A 20095-nucleotide genomic window follows, 5' to 3' on the forward strand; every position below is an offset into this window, starting at 1 on the left:
GAAAGGAAATGATTTTTCATTCTGAAACCCCCTTGTAAGTGACTGGCTTTTGTACTGAACAAAGAGAAATTCGAGCTTTCTGTACGAAACCACGATTTGACAGATATAGATATGGAAGATGCTTTCAGTTTCCTCCACGTGCCAGATTAGAGTTGAAATTCATTGTCTTGTGTTTAATGCAGTAATGCTTTGTCTCTTTGCATCTTGACACAGAGTGTAAGTGGTCTTCCATCATTTTCCCACTCCATGAGTTTTACCAGCCATCCTCCTGATGGCCCAAAGGGAAAAACAGGCCAGAGCATCCATGGGTCTTTTCAAGCGGCTGTTTACCCCCCTGCCCCTGGGCTGCAGCAGGCCGTGCTGCTGCGGTGTCCATGCTAGGCGTGCTCTGCCTGGCTGCCCAAGGCAGGAGGCAGCTTGTGCAGCTCCGAGCACCGAGTGCGTATGCTTGGATCCCTACCTGGTGGAAGTGGGTGGGTTGTAGGGGAGAGGTGGCTGAAGAAGCTGTCTGCAACAGGTCTGGTGGGTTCAGTCCTGAACCTCGAGTGTTGGTCTCTTTTTTTCAAAGATACAAATGGTTTTGTGCTTGAATGTGATCTTACAGAGGTGTTCGGTGGATCACAGTACTGTGTAGACTCAGGCATGTACTATGTGGCAACTATGTGGCTTGGTGTTTATAGACACCCTGTTTTGTTCAATGTACATTATCATTTCTACTAGATTGAGTATTCCCATTATAAAATTTTGAAATCAATGGGATAGTGAACTGAGATCGGTTTCTTCTTGACAAACAAATAGGAACAGTCTCAATTTGTATCCTCTCTTTCACTTTGTAATCCCATTTTCCTATTTTAAATGGTTTTCGTCTCTTTTTGTTTCTTTGGAATAGGTCACCACAAGCCAAAAACTGCATATAAAACAACTCTAGCACAAAAAACTCATATTCAGCAAAAGAAAAAACCAGAAAAGCTCCTTTGCTCTAATCTGTCAGCTACATGATTCAGAGAATATGTTCTAGTGAGGAAAGCCTTTCGGAAGGGTAGGAGAAGCTAGCACTGTTAACCTCATCTCATGCTGGGGTATTGGTCTGTTTTGCTCCAGGCAGAGCAAGCCCCGGAATCGTCCCTCCTTTCGGCAGACACTGATGCACCTGGATATCGCATCTGCTGACGTGCTGGCTACTCCTCAGGAAACCTATTTCAAATCCCAGGTAACTGGAGAATGGCTGTAGTCCATGACTATGAGAGTTAGCTCCAAGGATCTGACTTCAGAGGCTGCACTGAGTGCAACTAAAGTCTGGATCCATGATTTCAGTTTGATTCCTGGGGAGAAGCAAACTGATGGGTATTTTAAAATCTTTGACCCAGGCTTTCACAAACTGAGACATCTGCCGATTTTAGTCAGAAACTCAGCGTTGTCTCATTCATTTCTCCCTGAGGCTGCTGACGTTAGATGTTCTGCTCCCAGCTGTTCTCCCAGTACTGTTGTGTGGGAGAGCACGAGACTGCTGGGAGGGGAACCACTGCATTTATAGTGAAGATGAGTAGGGCAGCCAGTGGGCCAAAGAGCTGTTACAGAGCAGTGAAGGGACTCTGGGACTTTCAGGGAAGGTCTAGAAGTGTGTTCTTAGAGATTCCTTCGAGTCCTGCCCAGTGAGCTATTGTCTGCTCCCAAGCAAGGAGTGAGAATGAAACCTTGCCTTCAATACAGAGGGTCTGTACAGTGCTGGGCTGTATGGGAGGAGGTGGGTGCGTTTATTAAAGCTGCAAGAACCAGGGCTCCAGGGGGCAAATAGAGTTAGTATTACCCTAGTGACACTCAGCACTGCCATCAGTATAGGTTTCCTTCTGTCATCAGTATAGGTTTCCTTTTCTGTTTACTTTAAATGCCAATAGGGAAGAAAATCTTGTCTTGGGATGAAAAGAGCTGTAGGTATTTTTAAGACTGTGTTTTAGAAAATGCCTGTATGTTTTAAATGATCTAATCAGAACACAAAATTGGAAGTACCATTTGAAAATGCTGAAACTGAACATGCTGCAACGTTGTTACCCAAAAGAATTCATCTAATAGAAACACGTTTTCAACCCAAACCTGTAATTTTCTGCAGACACAAACAATGTTGTCCCCAGAGTTTTTCTTTGGTGCAATCAGGGATCCCAATCCTTTGTAAATACCTGAAAGTAAATTGCTTCCCTAGGCTGAGTGGAGAGAAGAAGTGAAGAAACATTTTGAGAAAATTAAAAGCGAAGGAACTTGTATCCACCGGCTAGATGAAGAATTGATTCGTCGTCGAAGAGAAGAGCTGAGGTCTGTTGACAGTCTTTGATAGTTACTGCTCACTTTTCCCATCCAGCTAAATGAGCCCAGCTCCCTCAGCTTCTCTTCACAGGGCATGTGCTCCAGCCCCTGGCTGTTTTCATGCTCCTCTTGTACTCAGGACCCCAAAACAGGACTCAGCATTCCTGGTGGCATAAATTTGGGCAGCCTCAATTCCTTGTGAGTCCAGAAACTGAAGTTCCCACACGTATGCCCTAGGCCTTGGGCACTGCTTGGCTGAGGGAGAACTATAGAGAAACAGCGGAAACTGTCCCTGCTCTTGGGCGGTCTGAACAGTTTGCTCTGGGCAAGAGGGGCTTGTGTGTTTACCAGGGAATATTTCTGCCTGAGTTTTTATGCTTGTGATAAGAGCGCTGAAGCAGCTACATCCATCTCCATGGAAAACGCATCTTGCAGTTTGCTGTGAGCTTTCTCTGCCCTGTTACTTTCTTTGGATTAGTTATTTCCAGAGAAGTGAACGCACTCCCAGCTAATGGGAGTGAACACATCATCAGCCTGCAGATACTCGTTTTGAACATTAGACCAACTTAAAAATGAAAGCAGAATGTTTATTTAAGAAAGTGTTATCTTCTGTGATACAAATTTGCAAATATAGTTATGACAGAGAAACATCAGACACCAAGTAGCACTTCTATGTCGAACCTGAGAAACCAAAGGAAACCTTGTCCAGCCCGTTTGATGTAGTTGCTGATCAGTGTTCGCTAGCCCTAGGGAGTTTTGATGGTCGTATTTTTCATCTGTTGTTAAAGATGTCTCCTGCAACTATACTGTAGCTGTAGGGGCATATTACTTTTTATTAAATAAAAACCAATGACTTCTGTCCCTGTTTCCTTAGAAGCTGATGTATCCCTTTCTCTGTGCAAACAGGATGATCAGGGCTCGGCCAAAGGGCTTGTGAATGCATGTGAGGCATTTGCAGATTCTCTAGTGAGAAATGTAGCCAAACTCTTTCAAGACTGTTAAGTGCTTTCTAAATCATATCACGATGCATTGCTATATTAAGCCTTTAATCATCACTCACTGTTAGCTCTGTCTGGGGTTGAGGGCAATACAGCTGGCAAATTTGACTTTTAGAAGGCATTTTCCTAAAGCACCTGTACTTTTCCTTATTCTCTTCTCTTGGTCCATGGACATCAGATTGTGGAATAACAACTTTTCTGTTTTTCAGACATGCATTGGATATCCGCGAACACTATGAGAGGAAGCTGGAGCGAGCCAATAATTTATATATGGAGCTCAGTGCTATTATGCTGCAGCTGGAGGTCCGTGAGAAGGAGCTCATAAAGTATGTATCTCTGGGCATAATGGCATGCCATGCATGTGGCAATATGTGTACAGGAGAAAGAAAAACAGTGCTTCATTTGTAAACACTTGTAAATTTAGTGTCCCCTGACAAACTTCCAGGGTAAAGAAAGAGCTGGCAAGCAGAAAGAGGCTCCTGAAGAGCAGATTACTGCAGACCACTCAGTGCACACATCTTTACCCAGTGTTTACTGCCTCGGAGAAAGGCACCTTTCCCGTTCGGTGTTGCCATCCTTTGGCCCTTTTGTAAAGAGAAAAGCAGGGCTGTTTCTGGACTGTGCACCAGGGTCATGTTCCAACTGCCTGATCACTGCAGAGAGAGTTTAGAAAAAGACCATGTCCTTTCCCGGAACAGCGTGTTGTGTTGCACCCAGCCATAGCTGAGGAACAGGCATGCAGTGTGCTCACAGTGGGGCTGTGTTTCTGTCCAGCAGGACCTACAACTGGGTAGAGAGAGAACTGATCCATTTGGTTTTTTTCTTCCACAATGTTTCAGGAGGGAGCAAGCAGTGGAAAAGAAATACCCCGGAACTTACAAACGCCACCCGGTCAGACCGATAATCCACCCCAATACAGTGGAGAAGCTGATGAAAAGGAAAGGGGTCTCCCATAAACCAGGCAGCCAGACTAAACGGTAAGAAGTAACAACCGAGTTCTGTGCCAGGAACCAGCAGTACATCCCTGCTGAGATGGGCGGGGAGCTTACTTCCCTTTGAGTCTGGTGACAACAAGGGACAAGCCAAAAGGGTGTTCACTCTTGGGCCGGGTCTGAACCTCAGAACCACAATTGTTTAATTATCTTAAGGTAAAAGGGATGAATCCTGCCATCTCTTCTACCTGGGCAGCTCTCTGGAACTGTTTGGTCCATATGATTTTTTCACAGACGACAGGAGATATTTAATGTGTGTCTTGAATTCCTAACTGTCCAAGCAAAGAGCAGTTAGATCATCCTTGACTTGAATGGTAATAAGCAGAGTGAGGGATTGTGGAAATCAACCAGTCTTCAGGGAGGATGGGATAATTTCCGAGGAGTTAAATTGGGATTAGAGATTTGGGAACTCATGCTGTCCTTTCAGCTATTTCTCTTCTGCATGACTTTCAGAAAGTGAGACTTTCCCCACCCCACCCCCCCCCCCCCCCCCCCCAGAGGAGCTGTCTATTTTATTCTTCCCTTTTCTGGGATTCCAGGAGTTAGGGAGTCCTGATTAACAGTGAATAATCACTTCTGAATTAATATCAGCATGTGCTTCTGAAATGAACATGGCTGATAACCGTCAGCAGATTGGGACCCTGTTGTGCTGAGCATTGTATATGCACACAGTAAGAGACCTGCCCGCCCTACACCAAGGTCTTAGGAGGGAGCTATTTTGGGAGCAGAGCATCAAAATCAGTGCAGCAAAAGGAGAGTAGGTGGCAGATATTGGAAAAAGCAGCAAGAAAGGAGTGTAGCGCATGATGGGCTGAACAGAAAGGACATTGAGGGAAGAGGATCAAAGGAAACCTAATGCAGAAGTCAAACAGCTGAAGGGGAGGGAAGCCTGTAGATTTTGGAAAGCAGAGTGTGCTTGTGGCTACAGCTGCCTCTTCATCCTGGCTCTGAGCTGATGTCATGTTTTTAGTTTGTGGTTTAATGTGTAACTTCTGCTGACTGTCTCTCAGGCCAGATCTGCTGAAGTCAGAGGGCATACCCAGCACAGAAGCAGCATCCAATGGCTCACCAGTCTCAGGAAGTCCCAAAATGTCAACGCTGAGTGGCAAAAGCCGCTACCGCAGTAAGCCACGTCACCGCCGAGGGAACAGCAAAGGCAGCTACAATGATTTTGCAGGGATCTTGAAAAACCAGCCAGTGCAAGATGATGCACCCCCACCTCCACCTCATAATCATTCTCATCATCCCGGCCTACCACAGCAACCTGGCCACAGCCATCCCCATGGCCATCACTCACGGCTTCATGCCCACGGACAAGATATTGCAAACTGCGCAAACAACTTAAGGTACTTTGGCCCTGCAGCAGCGCTGCGGAGCCCTCTCAGTAACCACGCGCAGAGGCGGATGTCTGGTTCCAGCCCCGATCTCATCTCCGCTGCCATGGAAGCAGATTGCCGAAGGAATCTGGAGAGCAAAGAAAGCAAAGCTGATCATTGGGAGTGTTGCAAAACAGATCCATATAATTCCTGTCTTCAGTGCAGGGACGAGGACAGTGGTCAGGTACAGATGTCATCTGCTGCTGAAACAGGGATGAGCCATTCTCAGTCACCAACATCTGTTTCCCTATACGAAAATGCGCAGTTCATTGAGAAGATGGACGAAGAGGGCTTCAGCAACTGTAAGTCAGGGTCCGCACTAGGCACTCCCCAGCACATGGCTTCCTCAATGCTACCTTGCAAAGCAAGACCTCTTCAAAAGGTAAGGACAAACCATAGTGCTTTGAAAAAAAAAAAAAACCCCACCCAAAAGCTTGCTCCTCTTTCTCCTCTTTTCCTTGATTCGAAGATCTGGTAAGAAAAACCTAACAGTACAATGTATACTGTTAAGCAGGTATTCTTTATTGCGACGCCGGGCACACGGGGGATTTCTCCTCCAAACGTGCGCGCCAGACACCCTGTTGCTTCAGGTTAAATACAATCACACAGGTAATTATTCATTATATTTCTAGGAACTGATTAGCATATGTAAATATCTTTCACGCATGTCTGTTAGTATCTTTGGGTGGTCTTCGGGGGTCCCAAGATGAAGGCCCATCCTCTTCATCACGCTGTTCACTGATTGACATTTGTTTCTGCGCAAACTCAGTTCTAGCATCACGTATATCATGTCCTTCAGGTTGTTTTGCTCCAGTCTTGTTGCTCTCTTGGTGCCTCCTTATCTCTGTAGCTTAGCGCATTTGCCCTCCCAAGGCTGAGCTGTCTGGAGTAGAGTTATTTAGGAGTCTCTTTTATCCCACAATTATCCCAATTATTTGCTGAAAATCAAGACCACTTTTGTTTCACTTAATTATTTTGTCTAACGACTAAGTGATAGCTTGTGCCCATGTCCTTCTACTACATTCCTTAATGAGAAAACAGGGATTAGTGTAACAGTTATATTGTTAGATCACTATGCATGCAGAAATACAAGTTACAGTACTAAAGACTACTAAAAACTAGAGAATATTAAGGCCTTTTTGTTACAGTTTCACATTTCTTACAATTCTCTCTATCATCCTCTCCACCAAAAGAAGGTGTGTCACATGGGCTGGTGTTTGGGTAGAGGACAGTAGCAAAGCCGTGTTTTCCATGCGCAGAGCAGTAGAGTTAGGCGTACAACTTTACCTTGAAGAAATCATGCCTATCTGGACTCTGCTTTGTGATCTGGATATACTTTTAAAGTCAATTTCATTGAGAAGTACTGTAGGCATATCAGAGTGTACTGCTAATAATGAGGCTTGTCAGATGTGGTTTTCATAGGGTTTAGTTCTCTGTTACTTGCAATTTAGCCCATTTTTGTTTGAGCTGAACCTTAGCCTACTGAATTTTTGCTGTTGAAAACAGTCTCAATGTTTTCAAGCCTTTCTCAAAACAAAGGAAGGGGCAAATGCATTCTTGTGGTGATGTTAAATATCGCATACCAGTTTCACTGAGAATCTGTAGCACTTCTGTGCCTTGGAACAGAAATTCGACATTTGCCATGGTCTTTTGCTGTACCTGCCAGAAACTGTCCCCCTTGACCAAAAATCATAGTTCTCATGTATTTTGTGAACATTTGCAAGAGTCAAAAAGATGTTACAGCACAGTTGTACAGAAATAAAGCTGTTCTTCGTTTTTCCTGCTTCCGTCCAGGTGGTGAGAGAAGTAGGAACCAGTCCAAGTGGAGTTCAAAGAGCAGGCAAACTGGGCCTGGGTGGAAAAGTACCAGACGAGTGTGGGCCCAGAGCAAAGGGAGGAGGAGGAGGATTACAAGGGGATGGGATGGGATGGGATAGAGGCAGAGTCTGAACCAGATGTTTTCAGTTTAGATAGGATAGGAGGAGGCTGTAAAAAGAACAGAGTGCAGGGTGTAGATTTGGATGGGAAAAGGAGAATAAAAGGTTCTGTACTCACTGAAGTAGACAGTGGAGCAAACCTCAAGTTTTCCAGGTGGTGAAACCCACCAGCAAAGGCTGTGTCATCCCCCATCCTGCTTTGTGATGGGTGCATGTAGAAAAAGGTTGAAGTCGTAAAGCCAGGAGTGCCAGATCAGCTCAAAAATTTAAGTGGATTTCAGCGTGATACTAATTACTTGATTTGTTTCTGTAAAAATCCGGAACATTATGTACTCAGTGCCTGGTAAAGTACTCCAGCGTACTTGAAAGTCAATCACTCCAAATTCAGAAGTAGCAGCATTAAGACTGCCTGAAAAAATGTCCTGGTAAGAAGATGTCTGAGTCAGTTTTCGCTAATACGCAGGTTATTTTCTTGCCTGGATTGCTGCAGCCCATTGACACAGTGACTTTGTCCTGGAGGACCAAGGGGCAACCGTGTAGTTGCGTGTTTGTTCTTTCACAAATGCGATATCATTCTTGTCCTTGTTTTCTGCCAGAGCGGTGATGACTCTTCAGAAGAGGAAGAGGGCGAAGTAGACAGTGAAGTGGAGTTTCCTCGTAGACAAAGGTAAAAGGTGAATTCACTCTAATCTCTCTTTGGTGGGACAAAACTCAGGAGGAGAACTGTGAAAGCGGCTGTGCACCAGCATTGAAACTGTGGAAGGTCCTGGCAGAAGAACAGAATCGCATTCAGTGCGTTGCTTCCAGCCACAGTTCATCCTTCATGTTCACTCACTGTTTTCAGCCTGTTCTGGGATGTCATCTCCAGCGCAGCTTTTCTGCTGCAGGCTGTTAGTAGCACAACTTGATCACACTTGATATTCAGCGTATGAAAATAAGCTGCTGCATCTGTTTCACCAGGATCAGACTTGCTGGATGTTGGGACCCTTTGTGGACTCTTTCACATGTTGTTTATCAGCTGTTGCTGCAGTGGGGCTGACTCCAGCATCTTCGTAGTTGAATTCAGATAGGATTGAAGAGCTAGGTGACAACCTGGCAGATCAAATTTGATGGTGTCGCCTGTAAAATAAGACTTGAAGGGGGCGTTCCTGCCTAAGCCTCTGTAATAGCGGGCTTTACAGTCCTGTGCTCAGGAAAGAGATCACGGAATTGGTGCTGTGGCTTTACAAAAGCAGCTGCTTGAAGTGCAGAAGTGATCCAGTGGGCAGATAGGTTAAGGGTTGTTAGGAAAGGAGCAGAGAAGAAAATAAAAGCTTGTCTGCTGTTGTATACACCCATGGCACACCTGCAGCTTGAATCCTAAATGCCACCTTCATTGCCTCAGCTCGAAGACGATGGTAAAATTTGAAAAGGTACTAAGAAGTGTGACAAGAATGGTTAGAGATGGTTTGTGTAGAAGAAGAGATTAAATCCATGAGAAATGTTTGTCTAGCAGGAGAAAAGGCGATGCTGGAGGTGCATGAAATTGTAATTTATGTGGAGAAAATAGACAAGGAATGATTCCTCACAGTCATGTTAGGGACACCTAGTGAAGCAAACAGGGGCTTTAAAATGAACAAAAGGAAGTGCTTTTTCCATCCAAAACACGTTCAGATGTGGAGCTCATTGTGAAGCTATGCTCTGGAAATCAAAACATAAACAAGTCATAAGTGTTCAATTTATGGAGTAGGATGTTCAGCACTGTCATCCAGGTTTGATCCTCGGCTCCGAAGTCTCATTTGCTGAATGGTACAAACCAGGTATATCTCCTGATGTGCCAGGAGAAAGCAGGCTCTGTCTGCACACCCTGTTCTCCTGCTTTTCTGAGATTATTTCTTCCTGCCTAGGGCTGGAGACGGAATGCGGGGCTAGATGAGTTTTCTGACTCATACGGTTCTTGTGTGATTGTTGCTGCTTCTGTGATTTACCGACTTGGAAGACAAATTGCTTTTCCTGAATTCAGTGTGATGACCTGTTGTGGGTCTCCTGGCATGTTCAGTCAACTGATGTTTTGTACCATTCCTGTTGAATCCTGGCATGAGGCAATTTCCACGTTCAAGTAACTGTGAGCTTATTTTTTGAGTGCACATACCTACATTTCAGCCTGGCTGCTGCGATCACTGCCAGGTGATGCAGATATTCCCAGTTCAATTAGCTTGAGTCCTGTTTTTAGCAAAAAGGACTGTTAAAGAAAAATATGCTCCGAGGCAGATCAGCTAATATGAATATGTAGCAGACAAGACCAAATAAGAACAGATGAATTTAAAGATGCAGATCCTGAACTAAATCATTTGAAAGGTGGTAGATGTCCATAGCTCCAAGGTGTGAAAGGCAGCCCAACACTTCGCAGAGCTCTTGCTGCCAGCCTTGCAGATCAGTTATGACTCAGCTGGAGATGTGTTCTTAGGGTGGGAAGAGGCTCTTGGAGAACTGATGTAAAGCCTTTTCTAGGGATAGGACCTGTTTTGCTCAAAGACATTTTTGGAAGGATCAAGCCCTTAGCCCAGTGCCGAGAAGCAGCCAGGCAGTATTGAGTGCACTGTGCCTGAGCGGTATCTGCTAGGGAGAACAGGACTGAGCAGCCTGGGCTGCCTGTTACGGTGAGCAAACCCTATTCTTGTTGTGCTGAAGATGCCAGTTAAAAGTACAGGTGTGGAAACCTGCTCTGCATTGCATGCTTCAGAAAGGAAGATGAGAGGTTTGCCAGGGGAGCCCGTGCAAGGATGTCGCAGCCACTCTGCATTCACTGCACTAATAATGTTGTGATGGTTTTTGTTGTGGTGTGTGTCTCAAAAGAACGCTGCCTTGCACCCTGGCTGCACGTCAAACATCTCCTTGTGCTCGAACTGTAACGCTGCACTCGCTCACCAGCTCACGCTTACTGTGCGCAGTGACAGCGTGCGCGGAAACCTGTCCACTCGGGAGCTGTCACTTTGCTAGCTGGCAGCGGGATCCTGGGGACGGGCTCACCCGGGGCTGAGTGGGCACCGGGAGTGGGGTCTGTCAGGGCCAGTTGTAGACGGGTGGCCAAACACAGCACCCAGAAAATTGCTTTTTCTCTGCAATCGGAGGCATTGTGATACAAGCTGAACTACTCTCCTGCTTTGCAGACCTCACCGCTGCATCAGTAGCTGCCAGTCCTACTCAACCTTCAGCTCAGAGAACTTCTCCGTGTCAGATGGAGAGGAGGGGAACACAAGCGATCATTCGAACAGCCCAGATGAGCTGGCCACCAAGCTGGAAGATGAGGTGGCTGAGAAGCTGGAGGACATGTTGTCCCAGACTCCAGAGATCCCCATTGAAATCTCCACGCAGTCTGACGGGCTTTCAGACAAAGAGTGTGCTGTGCGGAGAGTCAAGACTCAGATGTCTCTGGGCAAACTTTGTGCGGATGAACCCAGCTGTGAGGTGAGTTGCAAGTTCAGCAATCCCCTCTTCTTTTGATTGATTAAAAAAAAAAAATGTTCTGAGAGGAATCCAAGGGCCAGAAAGTTGGATGGCTGCCTAGGAAATGTTGTGGTAGATGTGCTACAGCAATGCAACTGCTTAAATACCCAGTCTTTCTCATACTTGGCCAGACGAGTAGATGGGGGAAAGTAGCACAAAGCTGAACATAATTTGCTGGTCAAGATGAGTGTGATATTGGGAAGCCGTTGGATTTGCAGTTGCATTAAGTGGGATTAAAAAAAGCACATAAAGTAGATAATGAAACAGAAGGGATGTAAACTTCCTCGAACGTATCCATTGGCAGCCTTGCTGACGAAGCTAGAATAATTTACTTCCTTTTACTGTCTTTCAAGCATTTGAGAGGGGTAGGGCAAAGCCTGCTGCACCTTCTTCTCATAACTCCATCTGTGTTCGGTGGTGCTCTGACCTGGTATTTTTCTGCTGTCCCCTCGCTGAGGGCGGACAGGTGACCTTCGGTAGGGTGCTTGTGTGTTGTTGGTATCTCCTGTGTGCGGGCAATCTCTGCCTCTCTGCCGGCGGTGACCTTTGCCTGCCTGCTGTTACAGATTGGGATGGTGTGCTTGATCTGCGGCGCAGGAATGTTGCTCAAGTCTTCCTCTTTCCTTCTGCTTTGCAGAACCCGGCACAGTTTGGAGAATCAGACTGTGACTCTTCTGAAGGGGAGTGTTCTGATGCCACGGTCAGGAACAATAAGCCCTGCAGCTCTGCTACTTGGTAATACGGATCTCTCCCAAAGCTTCCTGATACTGGCATTTTGATTTCCCTGAGATTCCACTTCATTCCCCTTCATCACACTTTCCAGGAAGAGAAGATGCTTCTCCTTCCCACCCCAGGAGTGATTTGCAATAACCCGAATCTCTGGAAAATGTCCAAATGAAATTAATTCTCTTTGAGCATTTCAATCAAGAATGGCAGGGATGTATTTTATTGAATAATCTAGTTACTGTAACATGGATATTTATTTTTTTGACATTTTAACACTTTTTACTGTAAAGAGTGGATTGTATTTATAGACACACAGACTTGTTGCAAAAAAAAAAAAAAAGTTCAGAAAGCAAGCACATTACAGAGAAACATCCTGGGAGTCCTGCCTGGACAGCTTTGTGTACAAACGCAGGGGGATTCTCTTGCTGCTTTCACAGGGGACCAGGCCTTGTGGCCCTGAAGCTTGGAGAACAGATCAAGAAAACAAAACCACTCAGTCTTATCGAATGAGGAAGCGTAAAAAGACCTTACTATAGGGTAACCTGTGAACAAAGCGTATTCAGTATAACCAGCTGGGTCATTTTTAATCAGAAGGTGGACATGTTCCTGGAGAAAATTGGTACCGAGGTGCTAACGTCCAGGGTCTTCTGAGTCGATACATCCCCAGGAATGTAATAGTGGGTTTTATTTTAAGGATTTTTAGTTTCTTTTTTTAATCAGCATTTTGTTGTGAGATCCTGCAAATGTATTCTAACCTCGTCCTCTCGAGAATTGGTATAAGAGCACTTCTTAACATCGTCCTTGCTTCACTCTGGCAGTGTCGATCTCCAGTTGAGCAGGGAAACCTCTTTCAGATGCAGTGTGCCATTTCCCAGTTTACTTCCTCCTCTTACCTCCTGTCTGTTTCAGTCAGTCAAAGAAATCAATCAAATCAGTGTTGGAAAAGCAAGAACTTGCAAACCGTGGACAGCACATTCTGCAGAGCCTGAGCACTCTTCTGGGGAGGAAACTGGAGATACCTGTACTGGACTTGGAGAAGCAGTCTCTCACCTACAGCAGCATCGATAACCAGCAGAGAGCTGTGTGTTGAGGGGGAAGACTGGGAATCACTGGCTTAGATAAGAGCATCAGCCCTGCTCTGTCTCCTTATTCACTGTACATTCTCGAAAGCATTAACAGCTGCCTGCCTTTCCTGTCAGGCTTTGTGCAAAACAGGTTGCACAGGGAATCTTGATGGTGGCTGTGGCACAGCTGTGTCTCGGGTGTCCCCCGAGGCCTCTGTTTCTCCTTCAAGCTGAAACTCTGCAGGTGAAAGTGAGGATAGTACTGGTATGTGACAGGCCAAGGCATTGGCAGATGAGAAAAATTTGTTTTCTGTTAGAACTCATAGTGCCTTCCCTTCAAACACTACTCTTCTAAATCAATACTTAAAGAGAACAAAACGATAGAGCTCGTTCCCCCTTCCCCCCTTCCTTAGTTGATGTCCCCCTACAAGACCTTTCCCCCTGCCCTTCCCAGCGTGCTGGCTGGCGCGGCCGTGCCACGCGCGTGGTGCACGGCTGCACCGCCGGAGACGAACGGCGGGAACGGACCATGGACAGGTACTTCTGTTGCTTTGTTTGTTTACATTTTATGTTAAAATATTGGTTTGAATTTAACTGTGGTAATTTATGGCCTCATGGCAAAATGAAGGAAAATGTCTTACTTATACAGAGAGCAGTATTGTATGAGTTAAATTATCCCATATTTTTAAATTTTTGTAGCTGGACTACACACAGATCTTAAGTTATGATGTTATTTTATTATTTATTATAATTTCTGTAGATCAGAAGGTTGGCTTCACCGCTAGCACAATTGTAATCTGTTTGTGTGATGTTACCTTCTCCCTGGTCGCTGGGGGAGGTGGGAGCAGAGCTGGTCTCAGTGGCTGTCAGTAGTTGCTGTCTCTCGTGATTTCCAAGGCTGCTGTCATAGCGGGGCAGAGAACCCGTCAAGGCTGGTCCCAGGGGGGTGGATGCAGTCAGCCCTGTGGGCCCTGTGATACTCCTCGTGGTCGATGCTGCAGTTTGCTCGTGTTGCCAGCAGAGATGGCAGCCCCTGAGCTGGTGAGGAATGGTGATCAGGGAGCAAGTGGCTTTTGAATTGGTCACAAAGTGAATAACCGTCACAGGATCCCCTGGCAAGAGCATCCAAAAGGATGAGCAGAGAGGAGGGCAGTTGCTCCGGGCATCAGGTATGAGATCAGGGATGGCCAGCAGCGGATCCAGGTGGTGGATCACCCATGCAGGACCAAACAGGCTGCTGGAGAGGAGAGGGAGCGACTGGCGCACCCCTGCCTGCAGCAGCAATACTCGGCTCTGGGTGGAGGCAGAATGCCACAGGGAGTGAAGCTCTTTCCTGGGTTGTTTCTTGTTTCCTCTCTCTTCCCACTCCTCACTTCTCCTTGCCGATGTTCCGTCTCTCAGCCAGTGGCAGGAGCAGGTGGCCGGGCCAGAGACAGCTTTGCTGTCGTGGCGTGAGAGGGGTTTTGGTGTGGAAGAGGCGGTGCAGATGGTTACTCAGGAGGCTGGAGGCCGGGGTGCAGGAATTTAGCAGTGGAGAACTGTGTGCACGTGACATATGCACACAGAGAGGAAGACCAAACTATTGTGTAAAGAGATGTTGAGAACTACCATCCAAGGTCCCCCACAGCAGAGCGTGCCAGGCCTCAGGCCCCTGGCGAGGCTCTTGCCGCTCCGATCCGGCAGGCTTCCTCAGCTCCCACAGGCAGGGCTGCTCACTGCCTGCGGGCAGCACCGGGTCAGCCCAGCCCGTGGCAAAAAATCCCAGAGAGGTTTTGGTCTCTGCTTAGAGCTCCTCCACCATGAGATGAAGCTCCTCTGGGCTTGCAGAGATGCGTAGAAGTTCTGACGTGTGGGATTTTGGGACACTCCTGGGCCAGCTGTCGCGGGCGCGTGCTGATTCCTCCCCGTCCTTGCCCGGGGACACGCTGGCTCATTCTGCAGCCTGGAAAAGCAGAGCTGAGCCCTTCGGGTTGTCTGCTGCCACACTTAGCTCTGGTTTCTTTACACGCCTGGGTCATCGCAATGTTACGGTCCAGTGTCGCTCCTTCGTAACTGCTGCCTACTATGCAGCGTCCCTCTGGGACTGCCACCAGGGCTGCCCCCCTTGCCTAAATGCGTAAGCCTGTGCCCGTGGAGGTGGGATCCCAGCCTCCCCTCGCGCACACAGCTCGTCCCCTCGGCCGTGTGCGGGCAGGGGTGGCTCAGCAGCCCCCCGTGTCCCTGGGATGGTTGCTGTCGATTCTGTAGGGGGTTACACGGGCATTTTCCTTCCCAAAACCAGCCCAGGACAGCACACAGTCGTGATCTCCGCGTTGCTGTGTGGGCGCCTCTGCTGCGGTGCCTCGCATGGTCTCTCCTAGCAGGGTGTGGGGCCGAGAGGCATACATCGGCCTGCTTCCTCCTCGCAGTCACACCGCCCTTGCAGGACAGCAGTAAACCGTGGGTCCCCCTCTTCAGCATCCCAGCTACCCTGATCCAGTCCTCGTGGCTGCCGACAGCTCCTGAGCACTAGCCTAGATTTTCTCCCAGAGCTGAATGTTGCCTTCCCCACTGTTGTGTTAAGTAACCATTTCATCTTGGCCCTGTCCAGTAGTGTTCATCTCTCTCCTCCCTGCTCTGCGGATTCCTGATACAAACTTGATTTTCTTTTTTTGTATTGAACAGTGTACAGTGATGGAAACAAGAATGACTATCAAAGCAAACAATGCATGGAATAAAAAGCCAGTGTACTTCAATGCTTCTCAGGCTGGTCTGGTGATCTGGGAATGGTTTCTCGTGTACTTCGGGATTGTGTCATGAATCTTTTCGTAACTAACACGATGTTAGCGAGCAGCTTGTTGTTAACTGTGTCTGAACACAGCTGAACTGGAACTAGTGGGAGCTCCAAGTAGCAGGGCAGGAGCTTGGTAGGACACAGGTAGCCTACTGAGCACCCAGGTGTGCCTGAGCATTGGCCTTTGCTCCTGACAAATGAGTGATTTTTGCAGTGTGAGCTGGGGGGGGTTGAACCTGCACCTGTGACTTCTCATCCTGGGAACCTTGCTGTCCCACTCCGTTCCAACCCTGCTGGTGGGGGAGGAGCCAAAAGGGGTGAAGCATTCACTGCATCAGCTTCCGAAGTGCTCCGGGGTCTGCCATCCACCCCCTTCCATGCCAGAAAGTTTACTTTATCCTCTGAGTGGAGGGCAAATTCACGGAGAGTAGAGCAAGGAGGTGCAAATATCAAAAACTCAGGAGCATCGTATCGTCCTTGGGGGCTACTATTTTCCAGCAACTGGGACAGAGCCTACCTGCTTATTTGGAAACCTAATTATACGTGAGCAAATGTGTAGGTTTAGAGGTGCTTCTCAAGAACAAATCACTGCCAGCCAGGCACATACTTTTTTTTTTTCCTTCCCCTTTAGTCTTTGTGGGGAGTAGCAGCCACTGACAGACCTCAGAAGCAGTCTTGTGTGTTCTGACATGTGAGTGATACATACAGGCAGCTCACACCGCCTCAGTCCTGAACGATTTTGCTGCAGGGTGTGTTTCCCTAACATCTGAATGACAGAGGAAGTGTCTTTACATCTGTGAAAGCTCTCCTACAGGAGGTGCAGGGACCCTGAAATGTCATTAATTTTTTCTCAACTCAGTACTTGTACTACTGCACCTCACAGCACAGAAGTGCACAGTTTGTCATTTTAGGCCAAAAATGCTAAATAAGGATGGGGCTGGAGAGGGCAGGGGAAGGAGGCAGTAAGGCCTGCCTAGAACTGGGAAATGCTGCTACTGGGGTGGTGAAAAACAGCCAAAGCTTCTGCTGTTGCAACCTAGCACAGCCCCGTGTGCTGTGGACTCCTGGGTGCCAAGGATGAGGCAGGGCAGAAAACCAGCCTGCCTGCTGCCATATCAGCCCCACCACCGAGACCAGCTGGGCTCACTCAGCTGGACTGATGGGACGTGTGGGAGCCCAGGGGGAGCCTGTCACTGGGGCTGGCAGGGAGACCGCAGGGCCTGTGCTGCTTGGCCCCTGTGTTCAAGAGCTGGGAGGGACTAAGGGGTTCTGATTTGCCTCCCTTGTGGGATGCCAATACTCAGTACCCCTGATGTTTTTCCTCTGTCACTAATACATTTGCAGTGGGCGGGCAACACCCTCAGGCACACTGGAGATGCAGGCTGATTTAAAGGAAACAGGCAAATTAGCTGAAGAGTTCACAAAGCCCCTGTATAGTGCTCTCCGTGCAGATACATGCACAGTTAAACATTCATTAAAAATAAAACCCTTACACCTCCTCTTAGACGAGAAGAATAATTAAAAACCGCAGCTGTCCATGGTCCACGGTGGGACAGAGCATGCAGAACATAACCCACAGGAATGGAGACCTGCAGCTTTTGCGAGGCAGTCCCCCAACATCTGGGGCACCCAAGCCATCACAAGCTCTTTTTGCCATTAAGTAACAGAGCATGCTCGTCTTCAAGCTTCAAGTGCTTCTTGCTGTACTTCTTGATGAGGGTCCCTGGTATCAGTGCTGCCACGGCCATGGCAAGCAGTTTGAGCAGAGTGTCCCAGGAGAAAATGGCATCCAAAGAGGTGATTTGTGACAGAATGGCTCCTGTCTGCACACAGATGAAATTATATGGTGTAAGACCTGAAAGAATCAGAGCAGAAGAAAGCCTGTGAGCATCCTCCTCCAGGTAAAACTGTCTTAAATATGCGCTTGCCCAAGGCCAGACACAGGGGTCTGTGTTCATAATGGAAAGAACGAGGTGTGATTCAGAACTTTGCTGCATCGGTGATGTGCACAGATTTGCAAAATGCTCTGAGACCTCCAAGGACAGCACAAAGGCAAACAGTTGAATGGGGCAGAGTCACAGCTACGACCCTGCCGCTCCGCCTTCCCCAGCTCAGCGTACTACCCAAGGCTTGGTGATGAGGAGAGGCAATGTCACACTGCCCCCTCCGACAGTCTCCCCAGGCCTTACCGATGAGAACGGAGAAGAAGAACTGGGACACAGGGATGTTTAAAATGGGAGCTGAGAGATTGAGAAACCAGTTTGGTGTCATAGGGAACAGCCTCAGGAACAACAAGAAGAAAAATAGGCAGCTCCTGTTCTCTTCTACCTGCCAAGAGAAATGTTCCAAATTATTTCCACTCTTTAGATAGCGGTAACACCTGAATGTCGACAACACTGAAGTGAATGTAAGCTTTCTTCTAACATGCCGCAACATTCATCAGTTCTGGACTGACGAAACGCAGCAACTTCAGGTGTATGGGTACCTCATGGTGAGCCAGTCCCTTCCACGCAAACGGTGAAAATGGGATCTAACCTGAACGAGCACTCGGGAGGTCACTGCCAGAAGCACCTCCAGCTGTACAACGCAGCACAGCATGGGTGGAGGCAGTTCTGGAGCACAGCGGCTTCCCAATCAATCCATTACCCTACTTCTGATTTTCCTTGGGGTCTGGGATTTCCAGTTCTGGAGCACAGGGGCTTCCCAATCAATCCATTACCCTACTTCTGATTTTTCTTGGGGTCTGGGATTTTCCATACACCCCCTTTGCAAACACGCTCGCTCCCGAGAGAGCAGTCTGCTCCTACATTGTGTCAAAGGAGGCCCTTAATGTGGCTTTAAATTAAAAGAGGGGAGATTTAGATTAGATATAAGGGAGAAATTCTTTCCTACGAGGGTGGTGAGGCACTGGAACAGTTACCTAGAGGAGCTGTGGCTGCCCCCTCCCTGGCAGTGTCCAAGGCCAGGTTGGACGGGGCTTTGAGCAACCTGGTCTGGTGGAAGGTGTCCTGGCCCATGGCAGGGGGCGTGGAACGAGCTGATCTGTAAGATCCCTTCCAACCCAAACCATCCTATGGCCTGATGCATCCCCTGCATGCGTTCATTTTTCCACTAAGTCAACCCAAGAGGCAGCCTCACCCAGGGGACATTCTGGACCTGTTCTCACCTTTCTTTGCAGCAGAGCCACCTTGTCGGGGAAGCAGTAGATGACGAAGCGCTTGCCGAAGGCTCCGGAGAGCAAGTAGCAGCAGGTCGCTCCCACGGACGCCAGGGCCGAGCACAGCGCCAGCCCGGTCCACGGCCCGAAGAGCGCTCCGGCCAGCACGTTCTGCCGGGGCACGTGGCCGAGTCAGAGCCCGGGGGACGGCGGGCAGACGGACAGACGGACACACACAACGCGCGCGTCCCCTCGGCCCGGGTCGCAGAGCCGTGACTCACCCAGGCCCGCACCCGCCTTGCCCCAGCGGGCCGCGCCGGGCCCGGGGGCTGCAGGGTTCTCCCCACCTCCCGCCCGCCCCGGCCCGGCCCTGCCGTACCAGGAGGCTGGAGCCGGGGATGGCGAAGCTCTGCTTGTAGAGGTAGGCGGCGCAGAAGAGGGCCAGCGCCGCGCCCCGGTGCTGCCGCTCGTAGTCCCGCAGCGCCTCGGCCAGCTCCCGCAGCTCCTCCAGGTCCGACGGGAACCGCAGCGGCCTGCGGGGGGGCGGGGAGGGAGGGAGAACGTGGGGAGACCCGGAGAACCGGCCCGCCTCGCCCCCCGCCCGCCTGCCTGCCCGCTCCCCCGCACCCACCTGCGCGCCTGCCCCGCGCTCAGCCGGGCCGACAGCAGCCAGAGCCCGGCCGTGGCGGCCGCGAAGACAAGCAGCAGCCCCGCCGGCTGCCGCCACATCCCGCGGCCGGGCCCGCCGGCCCGCTCCCGCACCGCGACCGGACGCGCAGGCGCGGGGCGGGGCGCGGCCCCTCCCCTCAGCGCGCCCCTCCCCTCAGCGCGGTGCCCCCGCTCCCCTCAGCGCGCCGCGGCCCCTCCCCTCAGCGCGCCCCTCCCCTCAGCGCGGCGCCCCCGCTCCCCTCGGCGCGCCCCTCCCCTCAGCGCGCCCCTCCCCTCAGCGCGGTGCCCCCGCTCCCCTCAGCGCGCCGCGGCCCCTCCCTTCAGCGCGCCCCTCCCCTCAGCGCGGCGCCCCCGCTCCCCTCGGCGCGCCCCTCCGCTCCCCTCAGCGCGCCCCTCCCCTCAGCGCGGTGCCCCCGCTCCCCTCAGCGCGCCCCTCCCCTCAGCGCGGCGCCCCCGCTCCCCTCAGCGCAGCGCCGGCCCCGCCGCGGGAACGCGCCTCAGGAGCACGCAGCGCCAGCGGGTTTTTATCACTTCTCCCGGCTCGTTTATAAACCTCCGCGCTGGCAAGATGGCCGCGCTGCGGCTCCGCCTCCGCAGAAGGCGCCGAGGAGCTTTAGGT

At 49.6% G+C, this 20095-nt stretch overlaps 3 protein-coding genes across 7 annotated transcripts in view; 2 read left to right on the plus strand and 1 right to left on the minus strand.

The window, feature by feature from the left end:
* The window catches only part of MAP3K13 (mitogen-activated protein kinase kinase kinase 13), a 79798-nt gene extending 67052 nt beyond the window's left edge, over positions 1 to 12746 (plus strand). For all 4 annotated transcript variants that reach the window (XM_075417687.1, XM_075417688.1, XM_075417689.1 and 1 more), the window contains 8 exons: positions 1102 to 1210; positions 2198 to 2307; positions 3506 to 3622; positions 4136 to 4273; positions 5299 to 6046; positions 8198 to 8268; positions 10751 to 11048; positions 11725 to 12746. In XM_075417687.1, coding sequence (XP_075273802.1) covers positions 1102 to 1210; positions 2198 to 2307; positions 3506 to 3622; positions 4136 to 4273; positions 5299 to 6046; positions 8198 to 8268; positions 10751 to 11048; positions 11725 to 11826 — 1693 coding nt within the window. In that variant the 3' untranslated portion in view covers positions 11827 to 12746. The remainder of the gene's footprint in view (positions 1 to 1101; positions 1211 to 2197; positions 2308 to 3505; positions 3623 to 4135; positions 4274 to 5298; positions 6047 to 8197; positions 8269 to 10750; positions 11049 to 11724) is intronic.
* A 4314-nt stretch (positions 12747 to 17060) lies between these two features.
* TMEM41A (transmembrane protein 41A) lies at positions 17061 to 19565 on the minus strand. 2 transcript variants are annotated; one of them, XM_075417695.1, is made up of 5 exons: positions 19439 to 19565; positions 19187 to 19340; positions 18817 to 18978; positions 17840 to 17978; positions 17061 to 17505 (listed from the first exon to the last, which is right to left on the minus strand). In XM_075417695.1, exons 1-5 carry the CDS (start codon positions 19534 to 19536, stop codon positions 17288 to 17290), a joined length of 771 nt encoding a protein of 256 aa, XP_075273810.1. In that variant the 5' UTR covers positions 19537 to 19565; the 3' UTR covers positions 17061 to 17287. The 2 variants fall into 2 exon arrangements, with proteins under 2 accessions (XP_075273810.1, XP_075273811.1); XM_075417696.1 differs by lacking the exon at positions 17840 to 17978 and having other exon boundaries at positions 17288 to 17505.
* Positions 19566 to 19859: 294 nt separating this feature from the next.
* The window catches only part of CEP63 (centrosomal protein 63), a 42090-nt gene continuing 41854 nt past the window's right edge, over positions 19860 to 20095 (plus strand). Inside the window, exon 1 of the mRNA XM_075417692.1 lies at positions 19860 to 20093. The gene's annotated coding sequence lies outside the window, so the exon portion shown is untranslated. The remainder of the gene's footprint in view (positions 20094 to 20095) is intronic.

The sequence above is a fragment of the Opisthocomus hoazin genome, chromosome 4 (assembly GCF_030867145.1).
Source record: "Opisthocomus hoazin isolate bOpiHoa1 chromosome 4, bOpiHoa1.hap1, whole genome shotgun sequence".
Taxonomy (NCBI): Eukaryota; Metazoa; Chordata; class Aves; order Opisthocomiformes; family Opisthocomidae; genus Opisthocomus; species Opisthocomus hoazin.